Raw genomic sequence first — 18180 nt, forward strand, 5'->3', positions numbered from 1 at the left:
AGAGTGTACCAGAGGGGCAATCTCCAGTCCCACAGACTACAGCCATATAGGAAGAACTCAGTGCTGCTGCCTGCTCCTCTCGAGAGAAAATCAGAAATTCTAGATTTTCACATTAAATCTTGGCTCAGAAATGATTAAAGCCCTGGGCTGGCCAGCCGCCTGATGCCCCTGGGCAGTGCTGGTCTTGAGATACCACTTCCCAACTCCAGAGCAGACGTTGGCAAAGGTTCCCTCCCACAAGGCGTCAGGACTTAGGACACCCACAGAGGGCCGGGCCGTTCGCTGGGGCTTCAGAACCTCCCACCCTCCCCCAGGTGCCTGCCAGACGAGACAGAGCGCGACTCACCTCCCGCTGGTAAATGTGCGCTCAGCTCAGAAACAATGAGCCCAGGCCCCAGGTGAAATTCATATTCTAATTCAAGTTTCTCGCATTGATGAAGGCTGCTGCTGCCACCTTGGAATGCTAACAGCTCAGAATGAAGCCCTGGGGAGCAAGCGTGAATGAGGAAAAATGGGAGGGTTTGTCTGAGAACCGAGAACACAAGACCACTGAAACCGAAGCTGGTGGCTCCCCGGAACTGGCTGAGCTCTCGGAGCAAGCGGCAGGAGATGAAATGCCCCACCCAGCCGGCTTCAGTGTGGGAAGGTGGGTCACAGCTAGGCCACAAAGAGACTCCTCAAAGAGACGGGGGAACGATCAGGATTCCCAGCCATCCCATTGCCTACCGGACCTCCCTGAGCCAAGCAGTGTCCAGCCACACCTTCCCTGAGCGCTGCCCTCTCGGAGCCACGCCCCTCGGAGCCACGCCTCCTGTTAGCCCCCCCCCCCCCCCCCCCCCCCCCCCCCCCCCCCCCCCCCCCCGTCCCCCCCCCCCCCCCCCCCCGGTTGAATTGCGATTGCTGTAAGGGTGGAATGAGACACCCAGCCCCACAGTCCTCCTCTGTGGAGAAAGTTCAGTGAAGCCGTCACCCTGAGGGCTCCACGCCACTCTAAAAGGGGCAGTGTCTTGCCATTGACTCCTCACGTTCCCTTTATTATTTTTCAGGACTGCACGTGGAACCCAGGGCCCCTTGCCTGCTAAGCAAGCTCTCTGTCACTGAGCTACAGCCTTCCTTTTCTTTTCATTTTGAGTCATCGGTCTCCATGAGTTGCCTAGGCTAGACTTGAACTTGCAGTCTTCAGGTCTCATTCTAATGGCCAGGCAGGTTTTCTTTACTTACTAGTAATTAAAACCTTGTCATTGCTCCCAGCCTGGTACAGATCCTACATCTCTTGACAGACGAGAAACGCTGGCAAAAAGGGCAGGTGGAAAACGAGTAAGTCCCACTGAACAGCACAAATTCGTGACTCGTGAAGAAAACATGATGTTTTCTAGTTATCTGTGCCCACAGGCAACATAAATCCTGCAAGGACCTCCTACTGACCCTAAAAACCGAGTACAAAATCCTGTCTTTGAAAATGAACATGCTGGGGTCAGCAATGGCTTTGCTAGTGGCTGGGAAGTATAAAGACATCAAATCTAAAATGAGGCATCCAGGGGCTGGAGAGACGGCTCAGCAGTTAAGAGCACTGGCTGTTCTCCCAGAGGACCTGTGTTCAGTTCCCAGCATATATATGATGGCTCACGACAATCTGTAACTCGGGTTCTCGAGGATCCGACGCCCTTTTGTGACCTCCATGGGCACTGCACACACATGACAAACATAAATACATGCCAGCAAAACACCCATTTATTTTATATTTTTGGTTGTGAACCTAGCCTTTAACAGCTGAGCCATCTCTCCAGTCCAACACCCATTCATTTTAAATAAACTGATTAGCTTTTCAAATGTAAAAATGGGTGGAACCTAGAGGTCCTTAAGGACCCTGGAATCACTTTTAAGTTTCTTTTTAGTTTTCTTAAGACCCACCAAAATCAGCCAGGCAGTTGTGGCGCACGCCTTTAATCCCAGCACTCAGGAGGCAGTGGCAGGCAGATCTCTGAGTTCAAGATCAGCCTGGTCTACAGAGGGAGTTTCAGGACAGCCAGGGCTACACAGAGAAATTCTGTCTCAAAAAATAAATAAATAAATATATCCACCCAAATCATGCCAGATGTCCCAGCACCAGGCAAGCTAAAGCAGTAATAGTTCAGGTTCAAAGCAAGCCTGAGCTTACCCAGTGAGGCCCTGTCTCTAAATAAATAAAAATAAATAAATAAACAACAGGGCCTCTGTGAGGTTCACTCGTCTGGTGAAGCTCCCATGAGCCTTGAGGTAGGAACATCAATAACATTTTCATCTTTGACATTCAGTGCCAACCAGACAGGTGCAGGAGAAAGAGCACTTAAGAAGCACTTTTGATTGACGGGGAGGGAAAGGGCACAAAGGAGACGCTTATGTCAATCATCACCGGCAGATGGTGTCTGCTTCACCTGATAGTCTTCAAGGAGGGGGAATAGGCAAGGGGAATGGGCTAGCTACATATCCACACCAATATTGCCCGCCGTGGGCTCAGACCCGGCTGGCACGTTAGGGAGACCAGCCCTCAGCGGAGCACAGCTGGGGTCAGGAGGAGAGGCCAAGGCCACCGGGAGACAAGGCCATCTGAGAAGCTTTACCTGATACTTATCAAGATTTCCTGATTTCAATGGAAACAGCTTAAAGTGAGTCAAGGAAAAAAGAAAGGCTTAGGGCTAGAAAGATGGCTAGGGGCACTGGGTAAGGCAAAATCTCAACCTGTTGCTCCCCAGGACCTCTCCACCACGGTTTGGTTTAGTTTGGTTTGGTTTGGTTTGGTTTGGTTTGGTTTGGTTTGGTTTGGTTTGGTTTGGTTTAGAAGAGTCTCTCACTGATTAGGGAGGCTGGAGAGGCTCCTGTCTCTACCTCCCAGCACTGGGGTTACAAGCACACGCCCCCACACCAGCTTCCTACAGGGATCCTGAGGATCAAACTCAGGAAGGTCCTCATGCTTGCACAGCAAGGACTTTACTGACAGCCGTGTCCCCAGCCCCAACCACTGACGTCAACAGAGCAAGTGCAAAGGGTCGAGGCTGGTGAAGGATCACCATTAGCAAGAAATGAGGCTCTGGGCATATGAGCCCTTGCAGACAAGATGCAGACTAGGAGCCAAGAAACTGACCCTCTCCCTGGACAGTCTGATGCTGAAGACTCTCCCCAGACCCTGCCCAACCAGTGTGAGCTTCTTCATGCTCATTTGAATCTAATAGTGACCGGAACACCTCCCACAGGCTCCACCACCAAGGCAGCACCAATCCAAGGTGGCAGCAAGCTTCCTAGGGCTAGTGGTGATCAGCCCAGCCAGGCTACTGTCCCTAACCTTGACCTAGTCCTTGAGGCCCAAGAAAAGGAACACTCTGATTGGTCAGATACAAATCATGAGCCCACCCAAGAGAGGAGGGAAGAGTCAGCAACATAGAAACCAGAGTTTTGGAACAGGGGGAGACTGGGGTTCCTCAAAGAAAAATCAGCACAGGTTGGTTATGTAATTCAGTGGTAGAGCCCCTAACTAGAATCCCCCAGTAAGGGGCTGGGGTGTGGCTCAGTGGTAGAGCACCTGCCTAGCCTCCCCCAGTGTGGGGTTGGGGTATGGATCAGTGGTAAAGCCCCTGACTAGAATCCCCCAGTGAGGGGCTGGGGTGTGGCTCAGTGGTAGAGCTCTTGCCTAGAATCCCTCAGTGTGGGGTTGGGGTCTGGCTCAATGGTGAGTGCTTGCCTAGAATCCCCCAGTGAGGGGCTGGGGGTTTTATTCTAGAAGAAGGTAGAAGTGGCCAACAACTGCACCCTGTCACAGACACTGACTGTCTCCCTCCCTGACCCCTTCTCCTGGCCCTTTCCTTCCTTTCCTAAAGTTAACAATGCCAGTTCCCTGCCTGAGGCCACCCCAACTCCTCCACATTCACAAACAACACACATATACACGTCTTCAGGGATTTTATATCAGCGCCCATGGGTGCTTAAGAACCAAACAACCGGAGCAAGGTGGCTCAGTAGGTAAGGCACTTGCCACCAAATGTGAGGATCTGAGTTCAAACCCAAGGACCTATGTGGTTGAAGGAGAAATTCAATAATTCAATTTCTGCAAGTTGTCCTCTGACCTCCACATATACCCCATGACAAACTATTAAAAATAAATAAATAAAAGGTAATAAAGGATAATTTTTAGAAGAACCAGATAGCACCACCCCCACCAGAGAAACCCCTCTGAAGCTGGTGTACCTGGTTTCATGGGAGCCCTCCAGGAGCAGGGCAGTGGGGGGGGGGGGGTAAAGTCCAGTTACCATTATGGCAGATATGGACTGTCTTTCAAGGTTTTTTTTAAAGATTGTGTGTGTGTGTGTGTGTGGTGATATTTTATTTGTGTTTTAATAAATAAAGCTTGCCTGAAGATCAGAGTGCAGAGCTAAGCCACTAGAGGCCAGGGAGTGGTGGCACACACCTTTAATCCCCAGTATTCTGGAGTCACACGCCTCTAATCCCAGCACCAGGGAGGTGGAGACAGGAGTGATAAGGCTGGGTGGAGAGAGGGATATAAGGTGGGAAGAAACAGTGCAGTCTGAGGTTTGGTGGGGACAGAAGCAGTCTGGAGATGCGGTCTGAGGACAAGATCATCCCTTTGGTCTGAGCATTGGTAGAGAAAAAAAAAAACTCTCTAGTGGTTGCCTGCTTTGCTTCTCTGATCTTCAGGAAAGTTTTATTTGTTAAAACACAAAATATCACTACATGTGCAGGTGTGTGTGTGTGTGTGTGTGTGTGTATACAGGTGTGTGCAGGGGTCAAGAAGGTTAGAAGGGTGTGAGAACCCCTGGAGTTTGAGTTATTAAGTGTGAGCCACCTGTTGTGGGTGTCGTAACCAAACTCAGGTCCTCTGGAACAACAGCAAGTGCCCTTAACCACTGAGCCATCTATCCAGCCCCACTTTCCCAACTTTCTGTGCATTCTATGTGGTAGTTTGACTGTAACTGTAACTGCAGTGGCCCCCCAAAAGCTAGCTCATAGAGGAGCTCACTATTAGGAGGTGTGGCCTTGTTGGAGGAAGTGTGTCACTATGGAAGTGGGCTTTGAGGGAGGTCTCGTATATGCTCAAGCTATGCCCAGTATCTCAGTCCACTTCCCATTGCCTTCAGATCAAGATGTGGAATTTTTAGCTCCTCCTTCAGCACCATGTCTGCCTGCATGCTGCCATGCACTGCCATGATGAGATGGACTAAATTTCTGAAACTGTAAGCTAGCCCCAATTAAATGTTTTCCTTTATAAGAGTTGCCCAGGCGTTAGTGGCTCACACCTTTAAGCCCAGCTCTTGGGAGGCAGAGGCAGGCAGATCTCTGAGTTCAAGGCCAGCCTGGTCTATAAAGCAGATGCCAGGACAGGACAGCCATGGTAGTTATACAGAGAAGAAAAAAAAAAAAGAGTTGCAATGGTCATGCTGTCTCTTCACAGCAACAGAAACCCTAACTAAGACACTATACAAAGTAGCCAAAACCCATGTGCAAACACTGAGGGGGAAGGGGAACTCATAGTTCAATAGCCTATCTAGAAGGGCAGCCAGGGTCTGGGTGTGAAGTCACCATCTGGTAGACAATGGCCCTCGGGTCAGCAACAGCAGGTGAGCAGCCCCTCCTCCTCCCTCAGCCAGCCTGCAGCCAGCCTCAGCCCATTGCTTCCTGAGGAAGCAAGCACACCTTGTCCAGTACCAGCCTCAAAAGTGAGTTTCTGTCTGACCAGACACAGCATTCCACACCTGGGCACAGTCTCTGATACCTGGGTCAGAAGGGGGCCCGAGTTTTAGTCCAGATCAAAGCAGCCCTGGGGTTCATGCTGAGCTGGCTCAGAAAAAGACGGTTGACCTCTTACTGGTGCCAGGACAGGCCAGGGCTGGCTGTGGCTCACCCTGTCATCACTGAGAGCAAGCCTAGGTTTGAATTAAGTTGGCAAAGACGAAAAGAGAACTTAAAAGGGTGGAGGGAGAAAGAGAAAGCAACGATTAGGACTGTATCAGGCACCTGGATCCATCCACACCTGACCCACTTCCACCACATATCCCACAGCTGGAGACCGGGACACAGCAGGCTTTACAGAGTCCAGACTGGAGTGGTGACAAACTTCTGTATTTGCTGTGCCATCTCTCACAGGGATGTATAGGGAGTATACCTAAATCTCAGCGTTGACATTTTCAAATATTATAGGCATGCATGTCTTTAAAATGATCCAGTAAGAAATAGATAAACACAGGGTCAGAGAAGAGACATGAAGATGGGAGTCACTGTCTCTGGGCTTGTACTGCTGCAGCAGCCCGGTGAGGGGGTCTTCTGAGCTGTGAGCCATCAGGCTGTGCCTGCAGAGTAAAAAATAGCTAGCCTACACATGTGCTACTATTTTTAAAACGTTACATAAATGCTACTGTAATTACCAGACCCGCCTTCAAAGGCTGCTGAATTGACAGCCACTTTCGATCAATATGTTGTTCTTTTTCCACCAGGAGACACCAAAGCAGCCATTGTCCTCACTCCGGAGCTGGATGATTTCTTTGACATTAGAAAGGGCCCCTTGTTCTCCACAGTGGAAGTGCCCCTGAACGCACAGAGGATGCCCTGCTTGACTATGTGAGGCAAACTGCATCTTTAGGAAGGACAGAGAATAGGGGGGTTACTACCATTCGTACTACCCCATCACAACTGCTGGACTCCCATGGTACTGAAACAGCCCATAAACAAGCAGGGAGGGCCAAGTCCCAATAAAACTTTATTTACAAACAGCAAGCGGAGGGCCAATAAACAGTCCATGAGGCCACTGTGTGCTAATGCCTGCTTTAATTTATTTTTAATTCATCATTTATTTGCTGGCTATGAGTTTCATGCTACATATGTAGAGGTCAGAAAACAACTTTTGGGACTCAATTCTCTTCTTCCATCACGTGGCTCTGAGGGTGGAATGGAGGTTATCAGGCTTGGTGGCAAGCACCCCCACCTGCTAAGCTGTGTCACCAGCCCAAATGCCTGGTTTAAAGAGTACAAGAACTAACAAGCAATATTTAAAGAGCCAAGGCCAGCAGAGGGTTGGGTGAATGGCTTTACACATCTCTAGAGTGTCATGGAAATCCTGGAAAAACATAATTTCATTGGCACAGCTACTCAATGGCCTGAGAACCCATATCAGCTAAACCTCAGCGTGGTGCCAAAATAATCACACCCACTATGCGAGCAGAATCTGCCAGATCCCAGTTAGGAACCGAACTGTACCTTATACCCGCTTGCTCTGGTGTGTGGGGGAGAGGAGGGTGTTAAGAGAGGAGCTGAGCCTGGATCCCCTCAACTATCACCAGGATATTATCAAGAGTTACTCACATTTATTAAGAGCCAACATTGTGTGTGTCCTGTCTCATGAACCACCTTGACTTTACCCTCCTTGCCGGTCTATGCTGAGAGTTGCTTCTGTTTGTTGGTTGCTGGTTTGCTTTTTTTGAGACTGGGTCTCATATAGCCCAGACTAGCCTGGAACTTACTATATAAGTGAGGATAACCTTGAACTCTTGATCCTCCTGCCTCTACCTCCAGAGTGCTGAGATTGCAGGTGTGCACCATAACACCTGGCTTAGTTGTTTTTTTTTCAAGTGTGTGTGTGTGTGTGTGTGTGTACCATGTGAGTGCAGGTACCAGCGGAGGCCAGCACAGGGTGTCAGTTCCCCTGGAGCTGAAGTTACAGGCAGTTACAAGCCATAGGACATGAGTGCTAGGAATCAAACTCAGATCCTCTGTAAGAGCGGCAATGTCACTCATCACCAGGAGCTTCTGAGCCATCACTTCCTTGGCCTCCTTTCCCATTCTTTTTTTAAAAACATTTATTTATTTATTTATTTATTTATTTATTTATTTATTTATACAATATTGTGTGCATGTGTATATGTGCACACGTGTGCCATGGTACATGTGTGGGGGTCAGAGGTCACTTTGCAGGACTCTGTTCTTTCCTCCCCTCATGTGGATTCTAAGGCTCAAACACAGGTGTCCGGCTTGGCGGCAAGCCCCCTTACCCACTGAGTCATCTTGAGAGCCCTCATTCCCCACCCTTGTCCTTCCTCACTCAGACAAACCTCGCTGGCTTCCTTTCTGCTCTTTGTCCCTGCGAGCCACATTCCCTCCTTAGAGCTCTGTGTCTGCCATTCCTTTAAACACTTTTCTCTGCGCTGCCCACTGTGAGGGCTATTCTTGGTTGCCAACTTGACTACATCGGGAATGAACTATAATCCAGAAATGGAGGCCACTCCTGTGAAAGACTTTTGCTTTGTTTGAAGTGGGTGAATCCACTCCTAGTCTAGACCTTTGAGGTAGGAAGACACACACTTTAATCTGGGGCACACCTTCTGGAAGCCTACAGAAAGACATGGAAAAGGGAAGCTTTTGTTCCGTGGGAACCCTTCAGCCAATAGCCTTTAAGATACTGGCCCACTTTGGGTGTGGTCTCATGTACTATAAATGCAGATGAAACACGTGTGCAGCCCTCTTGACTGCTGGATTCAGTTCCAGTTCCCAGTGCACGCAGAGAACTGCGGATCTCTACCCTTATTGTGAGTTTATCCCCAAATAAATAAACCTTTGTTATACTGCATTCTGGGCTATGGTAGAACTCCTTTGTATGCCAACACTTTTGTTCTTTGTTGGTTTGCCCTCACCCAGCTGGCATATCCATTACTTCACTGGCATTGGAGCCTACTTCTTGGGGATCCCAGTGTATGCTTAAAGCCAACTGAGACATCCAGCCTTATGGATGCTTGGACTTTCTATTCTCAGCCAGTCATTGTTGGATTAGCTGGACTGCAGCCTGTAAGTCATTCCAATAGATCTAGATAGATAGATAGATAGATAGATAGATAGATAGATAGATAGATAGATAGATAGATAGATAGATGTAGGTAGATGATTAGATAGATAGATAGATAGATAGATAGATGTAGGTAGATTAGATAGATAGATAGATAGATAGATAGATAGATAGACAGATAGATAGACGCATACACAGACATTTATTCTATAAATTCTGTTACTCTAGGGAACCCTGACTAACACCCCACCTAACCACCTCCCCCTTCTCCTCTTCAGGCCTTGGCTCAAATGCCACTGTTCAAACCCATTGAAGATAAGCCATCCTCTCCTGGCACCCTTGTCTGCAGTGTCTGTCTCCTGCAGAGCCTCCCGTGATGAAGCCATGTTCCCAACTATCATGGTTTCAAGCTCGCTGCCTTCATGCCACACACCCTAGGTCAGGGACCTCAGCCTGTCACTGTTGTCACTAGGCTCAGGAAAGTGCAATAAAAATGTGTCAGAATTCACAAGAGTGTGTCTGTGCACAAGAGTGTGCACAGACAGTGAGATAAATTGGAAGATGGTTGTGGGGAAGAAGGCTGGCAGCAGCCCACTTTATAGACAGAGAAACTGAGTCTCAGTGCAGTTGGACACTGCCCACACTTCCCAATCACTGTATTGTGCATCTGCATTTGTATGTGTGTGTGTGCGTGCATGCACATGCGTGTCAGGATCTTTTTTTTTTTTTTTTTTTTTTTTTTTTTTGGTTTTTCGAGACAGGGTTTCTCTGTAGCTTTGGAGCCTGTCCTGGAACTAGCTCTGTAGACCAGGCTGGCCTCAAACTCACAGAGATCTGCCTGCCTCTGCCTCCCAAGTGCTGGGATTAAAGGCGTGCGCCACCACCGCCCGGCTTGTGTGTCAGTATCTTATTATGTAGTTCAGACTATTCCGTAACTATGTAGTCCAGGCTCAACTTGAACTTGCAGTAATCCTCCCGCCTCTGCACCCCTACACACTGGGATTACAACCGTGAACTGCCATGCTGGACTTGAGATCCTGATGTTTCTTGTGGAAACCCCCAAACTTGCAATATTTGACAGCACCCCCCGGTTCTTAAATGACAGCAGCTAAGAGGTAAGGTCTGCAGGTCATATGGCCCCCCACAGGTGGCCAGCAGAAACTGGGAACATCCCCACATCCCCAGCGAGTTGGCTCCTTAGCAACCCCAGGTGTACCCACAGAGGATGGCACAGCACACAAGGAGCCCGGCCAGAGGACAGGAGACCAGAGCTGACCCCGAGGAGTAATGCTCACAGCCACTCTTCCCCAGTTCAGGACGCTGGACCAGTCGCCAGAGTGTGTGCTCAGTGGGTTAATTCAAACTAAAGCTATGCGACTCCAGGCTCAGAGGGAGGCTGGCAATCAATCACCCTCAGTCATAAACCTTGGTGAGCCCGATTAGACCCCATCGATTTCTTATGTAACTATTTTTGGGCCCAGAGCATGGAGAGAGGGAGGGTGTGCATCAGCCAAGGAGCCTGGCATCGGGGAAGGAGTTCGACTCAAGCACCCCAAAGGCAGAGCCAGGTGGCTGCGCAGAGAGAAGGCATTGGAATTAAACAGAAAGGACGGGGCTTTTCTCCCTCTCCCCAAGCCCTGTGTGGGAGAAGCAGAAGCAAGCGCTGGATGACAACCCAAGTGCCCCCAACCTTGCCTCTCCCTGTGCCACCGAGCAGGTATTCATGTCTCCCTCACTTTGCTGCCTACCAGCTGAGAGTGACAGCCCCTCCCATGAGACTGAAGCCATCCTTTTGTCCCCTGTGGCATTCCAGATGCCCAGTGATGATGAATGTGTGATTGTTGGATGAGGAGCGAGTGAGCAATGAGTGAGCACGTGAGAGACAGAGCATCCAGAATCTTTGTGTTCCAGACGCTCTGCAGCGAGATGCCAGGGGCCCATCCCTCTGCCTGGAACCCTTCTCCAGAGCTGGTTCTTTTTGGTAATTTAGGTCTCAGGTTAAAAAAAAATACATATGTTGCCTGTCTAAATTCATGTTTGCAACTGCCAAAAGAGCAAATTAAATTTAAATAAATAAGTAACGAAGTAAAAATTCTCACAGAAAGAGCGAGAACAAAGGCTAGTAAGACGGCTAAAAGAACTTAAAGCAGAGCCAGTTCAATCCCAGGGACCCACATGGTAGAAGGAAAGAACCATCTCCAGCAAGTTGACCTCTGACCTCCAGACATGCACTGTAGCACAACACATGACAGATGATAGATAGAAGATAGATAGATAGATAGATAGATAGATAGATAGATAGATAGATAAAAATATAGAGAAAATAAGGAAATTTTATTTACTTATTAGATTTTTTTATATTGCTTTATGTGTATGAGCGTTTTGCTTGCATGTACGTCTGTGCACAACATGCATACTTGGTTCCCAAGGAGGTTTTTTGCAAACAACAGGTGCCCTTAACCTCTGAGCCAACTCTCCAGTCCCCGAATTTTCTCTTTTTAATACATGAAGTTTCTTGCCTGCATATATGTCTGTGCACCACCTATGTGCCCCGTGTCTGTGGAGCTGGAGTTGCAGATGAGCATGTGGGTGCTGGGAACAGAACCTGGTCCTACGCAGAAGCAGCCAGTGCTTCTACTCCTGCATCACCTCTCCAGCCCCAGGAACTTCTTTAGAAAGTACTGCTTCTACCAAGAGGTCTCATCAGCACCATCGCCAGTCTCTCCGCATCAGACACTCCTGTTGGTGCTTCCCCATCATCATCCAGGCTGTGCTACACACCCCAAACTCACAGCCCCCCCCAAGACTGAGGTCAGGGAAATGGAGCAGGCTCCCGACCAAGGAAGTACCATCAGGGCAGAATCAGGAGTTTCAAGAAAGAAACCCCATTTTGCACACACAGGCCATACTGTCCATCCCTGGCATTCTCTGTGCCTCTGGGTCCCTACCTGGGATATAGCCAATCTCACGCCAAGAGCTCCTCAAGAACCCCAATGAAGTCTTGCATCAAGGAGCCCCTTGGTGGCTAGGCATGGTGGTGCAACTCAGTAACCCCAGCTCTCAAGTTCAAGGCCAGCCTTGGCGATATTCAATACCCAGTGGTATCTTTTAATATTTTATTTTTATTTATATGTACATGTACACATGCCCAAACATATGCATGCCACAGGCATTGGAGGAAGTCAGAAAAAGGCATTGGTTGCCCTGGAACTGGAGTTACAGGAAGTTGTGAGCCAGCCAACATGGGTGCTGGGAATTGAACCCTAGGGTCCTCCTAAAGAGCTGGAAATTCAGTTTTAACAGCTAAATCATCTTTCCAGCCCAAAGACACAGCATTTTTTAAGCTGTTTGGTGTTTCACGGCTTGTGACTCTTCCGTCTGTAGCTCCACCTATGGGGACAGCCTCACTCCTGTAAATTTTATCACAAGCCTTGTGCTTGCTGGGGAACCCCAGTCCCAGAATGAGATCTTTAGAAAAGTAGTGCAGGGTCCAGCTTCCAGATGGGAAAATGGAGCTTTGGAGAGGCCAAGGGGCTAAGCCAATGCTGCTAATATCTCAAACCTGAACTGAGACACTGACAGTTCCAGTTGAGAGGAAGGAGTTGGTGTGTGTGTGTGTGTGTGTGTGTGTGTGTGTGTGTGTGTATGGGTGTTTACATTGTGTCTGAAGGCAGAAGCAGTGACCAGAGGATGGCTTTGGGATGTCATTTCTCAAGTGCTCTCCACCTTGGGTTTTTTATTTGTTTTTTGAAAGGCCTGGAAGGCACCAAGTAGACTAGGCTGAAACGGCCGTTGAGCCCCACACGGGTGTGCCCACATCCCCGGAGCTATTGCAAGCATGCATCACTCACTACACCTGGCTTTTTTACGTGGGTCCTAGGGAACTCACTCAGATCTCACGCTTAAAAGCCAAGATTAACCAATCAGCCTTCTGTCCAGGCTCTCAATTTTGTTGTAGGAGGCAGGGCCTCACTCTATACCCTGTGACTAGCCTGAAACTCACTATGTAGACCACACTAACCTTGAACTCGCGGAGATCCAGCTGTCTCAGCCTCCTGAATGCTGGATTTAAAGATATGCATGACCACGCCCATCACCAACTCTGTGTTCTAAATTTCATTTTATTTCCTTAGGTGGCATATGCTCATTGAAAATAGCAATGGCTGCCGGGCAGTGGTGGCGCACGCCTTTAATCCCAGCACTCAGGAGGCAGAGGCAGGCGGATCTCTGAGTTCGAGGCCAGCCTGGTCTACAAGAGCTAGTGCCAGGACAGGCTCCAAAGCCACAGCGAAACCCTGTCTCGAAAAAAAAAAAAAAAAGAAAAGAAAATAGCAATGGCTTTCATAGGCATTTTCAGATAAGTACATCTGCACTTTGACCACATTCACGTGCCTCCCTTTCCGTCCCTCCCCTCCCGTAATTGCCATTCATCCCACAGGCCCTCTTCTACATTCACACCCCATGTGCATGTATGACTTTTTGTGCCTCTATAAAATCAAGGATCTATAAATGAGAGAAAATGTGATATCTGTCTCTCTGAATCTGACTTATTTTACTGTGTGGCTTTCTTCTCCATGCAAGCAAAAAAAAAAAAAAAGAGACTGCCATGCCAGATGTCCCCAAAGGTGGCCAGCACCTCCATAGGTGGGCCTTTCTCACTTGCTCTGTCTTCCCTAGTACCAGGTATCTCTGCAACCAACGGCAGAAGCTTCCACTGAGCAGACTTGAGAAGACTAAGTTCTCCGGAACAGAATACCTCATGAGAGGCACAACATTCCCCTCAGGAAGAGACACAACCCTATGTTCCTGTGTCCAAACCAAAGCCCCAAAACTCAGGATCAGTAAGAAGGCTCAGTGGGTAAAAAGGCACTTGCCGCACAAGCTTGGCGGTCTGAGTTCAATTCCCACATGAAGGTGGAAGGAGAGAACCAACTCTCGCAGGCTATCCTCTGACTTTCACATATGCCCCGTGGTAACTGAGGTCCTACATACATCCATCATCATCATCAATTAAAAACAAACACATTCTCCTGAAATCAACATTCATACAGAGAGCACGGTAGCTGAGAGAAGCACGATTCTGGGGGTCACCCAACCCGCCATCTCCCCAGCCTCAGTTTCCTCATCTGCAAAATGTGATGCAGAAGTGCTTACCCCCCGATGATTGTTGTAATTGTTGCAAGTCAGTGAAGCTGCAGCTAGAAAGGGCTTGGGATAGACCACAGGCAGAGCCAGACTATGTCACTACCAATTCTAGGACACCTTCAAGAGGAAGAACCAGAGGCTGTGGAGGTGGCTGTCAGTAAAGTGCTTACAGGCAAGCATGAGGACCTGAGTTCAATCCCCGACACCCATCTAAAAGCCAGGTGCAGCAGCGCATTCTGTAACCCCAGCCCCGCCCCTCAAGGACAGGAGGATCCCTTCAGCTCTCTAGCCAGACAGCCTAGACTAGTTGGTGAACTCCAGATTCAGTAAGAGACTGTCTCAAAAAGCAAGATAGAGCATCACAGCGCACATCCCCCTGATGTTGACCTCTGACCTCCACATACACACACACACACACACACACACACACACAGGGGAGGGGGCAAAGAACAAGAAACCACAAAGGATCAAGAGGCAGGTGTGCATGCATGGGCCTGCCAATATTTGCCCTTAATTTTTTTAAAGTATTGTTTGGGAGAGTGCACATGCCAAGGCATACAGATGGAAGTTAGGTTGCTTAGTCTCCCCTGTAAATATCTTCACCCATAAATGTAAACAGAAGCCCTCATCCACCTGCAGAGGAGCAGGCTCTCTGGTGCTCCAAGCAGAAGAGACTCAGAGAACCTGCCGCACAGAGCCCGACTCCCATCAGCACCTGCACTCTTCTGACTCCTGTCCCTGTCTTTCAGGTGGCTACTTTGGGCTACTTTCAGGTTGTCAAAGGGCTGTTGCTGTCATAGCCTGGGGCTCCTTATGTGGAAACCGCCTTCACAGCCAAGCGCTAGGTGTGAGGTTAGAAGGTCCAGGGCAATGAGTTGAGAAGGCAGAGCTTTAGCCAGGGGACAGAGTACCAGTCTAAATGAAGTTCACACCGCCTGGCCCCAGCCTCCTACCTTGCGGCAGGGCTGTATTCAGAGGCCCCTTCCTGCTCTGGATCACTTCCTCTGCGAGAGCTGCGGGTGGTACCTAAGACCCTCCTCCCCCCTCTCAGGCCCCAGGGGCCGAGAGCTACAGCCTGCAGGAAAATGGACTCTCTCCATCCCTCTCAACTGAGACCCAGGAGAGAAAGGGCTACCCGGAACCCGGAGCTCTCTGAGAAGGAAACCCTTAAGGGCTTTACTGGCCGAGACCACCCTCCCAGACTCCGAGCCAGCAAATGAGGGGCTTCTTTTTGTCCTACGAATCATGGCAACCGCTGCACTCTTTGTTGGCTCCAGTCACCCAAGCGGAGCTCCTGAGGAAGCCCCACGCCTTCCTGCCACTGGCGGGAGGAGGGGCACCAGATGATTTACTCTGAGAAGGTTCCCAGTGCCATTAAATCACTGGAGGCTGCCACAGAATTAGCATTTCCCCCACCCCACACCCTTCCCCACACCACAGGGCCACCCCTTCCCAAGACCTGGTGTAATGAGAAACAAATAGACCACTTGCCACACTGCACGGGGACTAGGCAGGGCTAAGCCCTGTGACTTGCAAGCCAACAGCGCCGACCCTACAAAGGCAAACTTGTCACTAGCAAGGCTCTCTGAGGGCGCTGGGGTGCACCCCACCCACCCCATTCCACAGACAAGCCCCCCTCTCGAAAAAAAGCACCCAGGGTCAACAAAACAAGGCTTGTCAATTTCCCCCAGGGGACGTGGTCTGTAAATGCATCACTAACTTCCAAAGCCACAGTATGCACAAACATGGTTTGAATGATGGGGCCCCCTGGTCGCTAAGCCGGAGGATTTGTGCTGACTCCAACCAAGTACAATTCCGTATGCTTCAGCCCTCACGAGGCTCCAAGAAGTCCGCCTACCACTCTCCTTCTCCGGGTAGCTGCCCACGCAGGAAGGGGGCACAGGCAACAACGCCGGCGCGCGTGTGCGATGGGAGAACCCCCTCACAGGTGAACTCTCTCAAACCCCTCTCCCAGGACCCCAGCCAGTCCAAGGTTGGTCCAGAAACGATCTAGAAAATGCAGCCAGCTCTAGATGAAGCTGGTTAACTCCCAATCAACCAAGTGTAGGCAGCTCTTTCAGGAACATCACCCTTGCTTTGGAGCTAAATATAGACTTAGCAAATTGTGTTCTCTTTATGTCTCTGGTGGGAACCGGTGGAAGGCATGGGCGACCAAGGACCCCAAGCATGGAAAACTTTGCCTTGCTGGCTGTACTGACAGTATTATCGGAGGGCCAGGAATGGATTCCCAGGGGTGGCACATCCTCCCTCCCACCACAAGCTGCCCAGAGTCATGCACAGGCTCTTCTGTGGCTGGGTGGGGCTGGACAGGGTGAGGGGACTCATTCTGGCACAAGACAAGAGACAGGCAGCTTCCTCCTCCAAGGCTGCCCAGATCCGCTCTTGAACACAGCCGGGCGAACGCTGACCCCCATGGAGAGAGAAAATAGACACAACACTGCAATTTTCAAGTCCGAGGGACTGTGCACTTTGGCAAACGCGACTCAGGGCTTCCGCTCTGAGGAAGCGGCCTGGACCCCGTCAGTAGCCCACTCCAGGCCGCAGATCAGTGCCAAGAGCCAAACAGCTCGCGGCAGCTCATTAACCACGCCAAGAAAGAACCCTCCACTTTAAGACTAGTGCCATCCTCCGGGGCCCAGCCAAAGCTCAGGACCAGCCACTATCTCTCCAAGCGGGAAGTCTTAGTAAATAGTTGGGGTCACTTGAGGGCATCGGGGAGGAAGGCAATATTTACTTTTTTCCCATGCACAGTCATCCTTATTTAAAAAAAAAAAAAAAAAAAGTCGGCATCCAAGCTTGCTCCTAAGTACGACCTCACCCAGGCAATCAGAGCCGCAAAGTTGAGGTTGCGGTTTTTTTTTTCCCTTCTGCATTCTGGGTATCTGTGCGGTTGGTTGGTTTAAGGAACGGGAAGGGATGCTCTCAGTCTTGAGCTACCTGCTCTCAAAACCTGTGTTTTAAAGGTCTGGAGAACACAGCCCTCGCACGCACATGAACATGGCTCGTGACTGTCGCTTCTTCCCAGCCTTTGAGATTGTCTCCACTTGCCTGGGGTGGGGGAGGGGGGTACTGTCATTTTAGGATAAGCTTCCTCTACAACCAACACGTAACAACACCGAGGTGGCCGAGCTGAGTCAACTCCAGCCCAGGCTGCAAACAGCAAATACCTGACTATTCTGACTTCCCCATTCGCGGGCTTTAGGCGACAGCTGCGCGAATCCCCGATACCGGGGCAAGGGCTTTGAACACCAATACGTTAGACATCACCAGATGCCAGCGCGACCCGACCCGGGGCTACTGGACCAAGCTCCTGGGTCCTGCCAGTCCACAGGTCAGGGCTCTAGAGCGACCTGAGCTTCCAGGGGACGAACAGTGGGGTTACCAGGTTGCCTTCGGGAGACACTTGGGGGAGTGGGTGGCTTTGGGAGGCTGGAGACAGGAGGGTAACCGGGCGCGGGAGGGACTACGGCCAAGCCAGACAACGCCGGCCAAGACGACCTCCAGGCCCCGCAGGTGTCCAGGCAACAGGACAGAGGTCCACGGATGCTGGGCCACGACATTCCACACACACACAGACCCCTGAGCCCGGGTGCCCGGCCGAGTAAAGATGGGAATCCGGGGAGCCCCGCCTGTGGCTCCCGGAGCCCCCAAAGGATGCGAAGGGCAGCTGGGACTGGAGAGGAGGCATAGGGGACGCGCGCGCGGGGCTTGGGCCGCCCCGGGGCTTCCCAGCCCCGCCAAGAGCAGGAGGCGGCGGCCGCCCGGGACTTGGGACCCAGGCAGCAACTTTGCGCTCGGGGTCGGGGAGGGGACGCGGCCGCGTTACCTGCGCAGCGGAGCGCGCTCAGCGCCAGCAGCAGCCCGAGCGACGCGGCCGGGGCCCGCATGGTCCTCCCGGGAGCCAGCGCAGGGCTCCGCTCGCTCCTGCGCCGCCGCCTCCCGCACCTCTCGGCTCCGCACTCGGCCGCCGGCTGCAGACGGCGCCCGGGCTCAGCGCGCGCCCGCCCTGCACTTGGCCCGAGTTGCGCGGCCCCCGCCGGCGCCGCGGCTCCTGCGCCCCAGCGCGCGTCCCATCCCGCCGCCGCCTCGGCCAGCGCCAGCTGCCGGCCGCCCCTCTAGCCAGCGCGAGAGTGAGCGAGCCGAGAAGGGAGGAGGGAAGGGAGGAGGGCGGAGGAGGAGGAGAGCAGCCTGGAGGG

At 51.0% G+C, this 18180-nt stretch overlaps 1 protein-coding gene across 1 annotated transcript in view; it reads right to left on the reverse strand.

Annotated features, from left to right (window-relative positions):
* The window catches only part of Tmem132b (transmembrane protein 132B), a 276790-nt gene extending 258610 nt beyond the window's left edge, over nucleotides 1-18180 (reverse strand). The window contains exon 1 of the mRNA XM_050146649.1: nucleotides 17811-18180. Coding sequence (XP_050002606.1) covers nucleotides 17811-17871 — 61 coding nt within the window. The 5' untranslated portion in view covers nucleotides 17872-18180. The remainder of the gene's footprint in view (nucleotides 1-17810) is intronic.

This window comes from Alexandromys fortis, unplaced genomic scaffold (assembly GCF_014885135.2).
Source record: "Alexandromys fortis isolate MF-2015 unplaced genomic scaffold, M_Fortis_MF-2015_v1.1 scaffold_56, whole genome shotgun sequence".
Classification (NCBI taxonomy): Eukaryota; Metazoa; Chordata; class Mammalia; order Rodentia; family Cricetidae; genus Alexandromys; species Alexandromys fortis.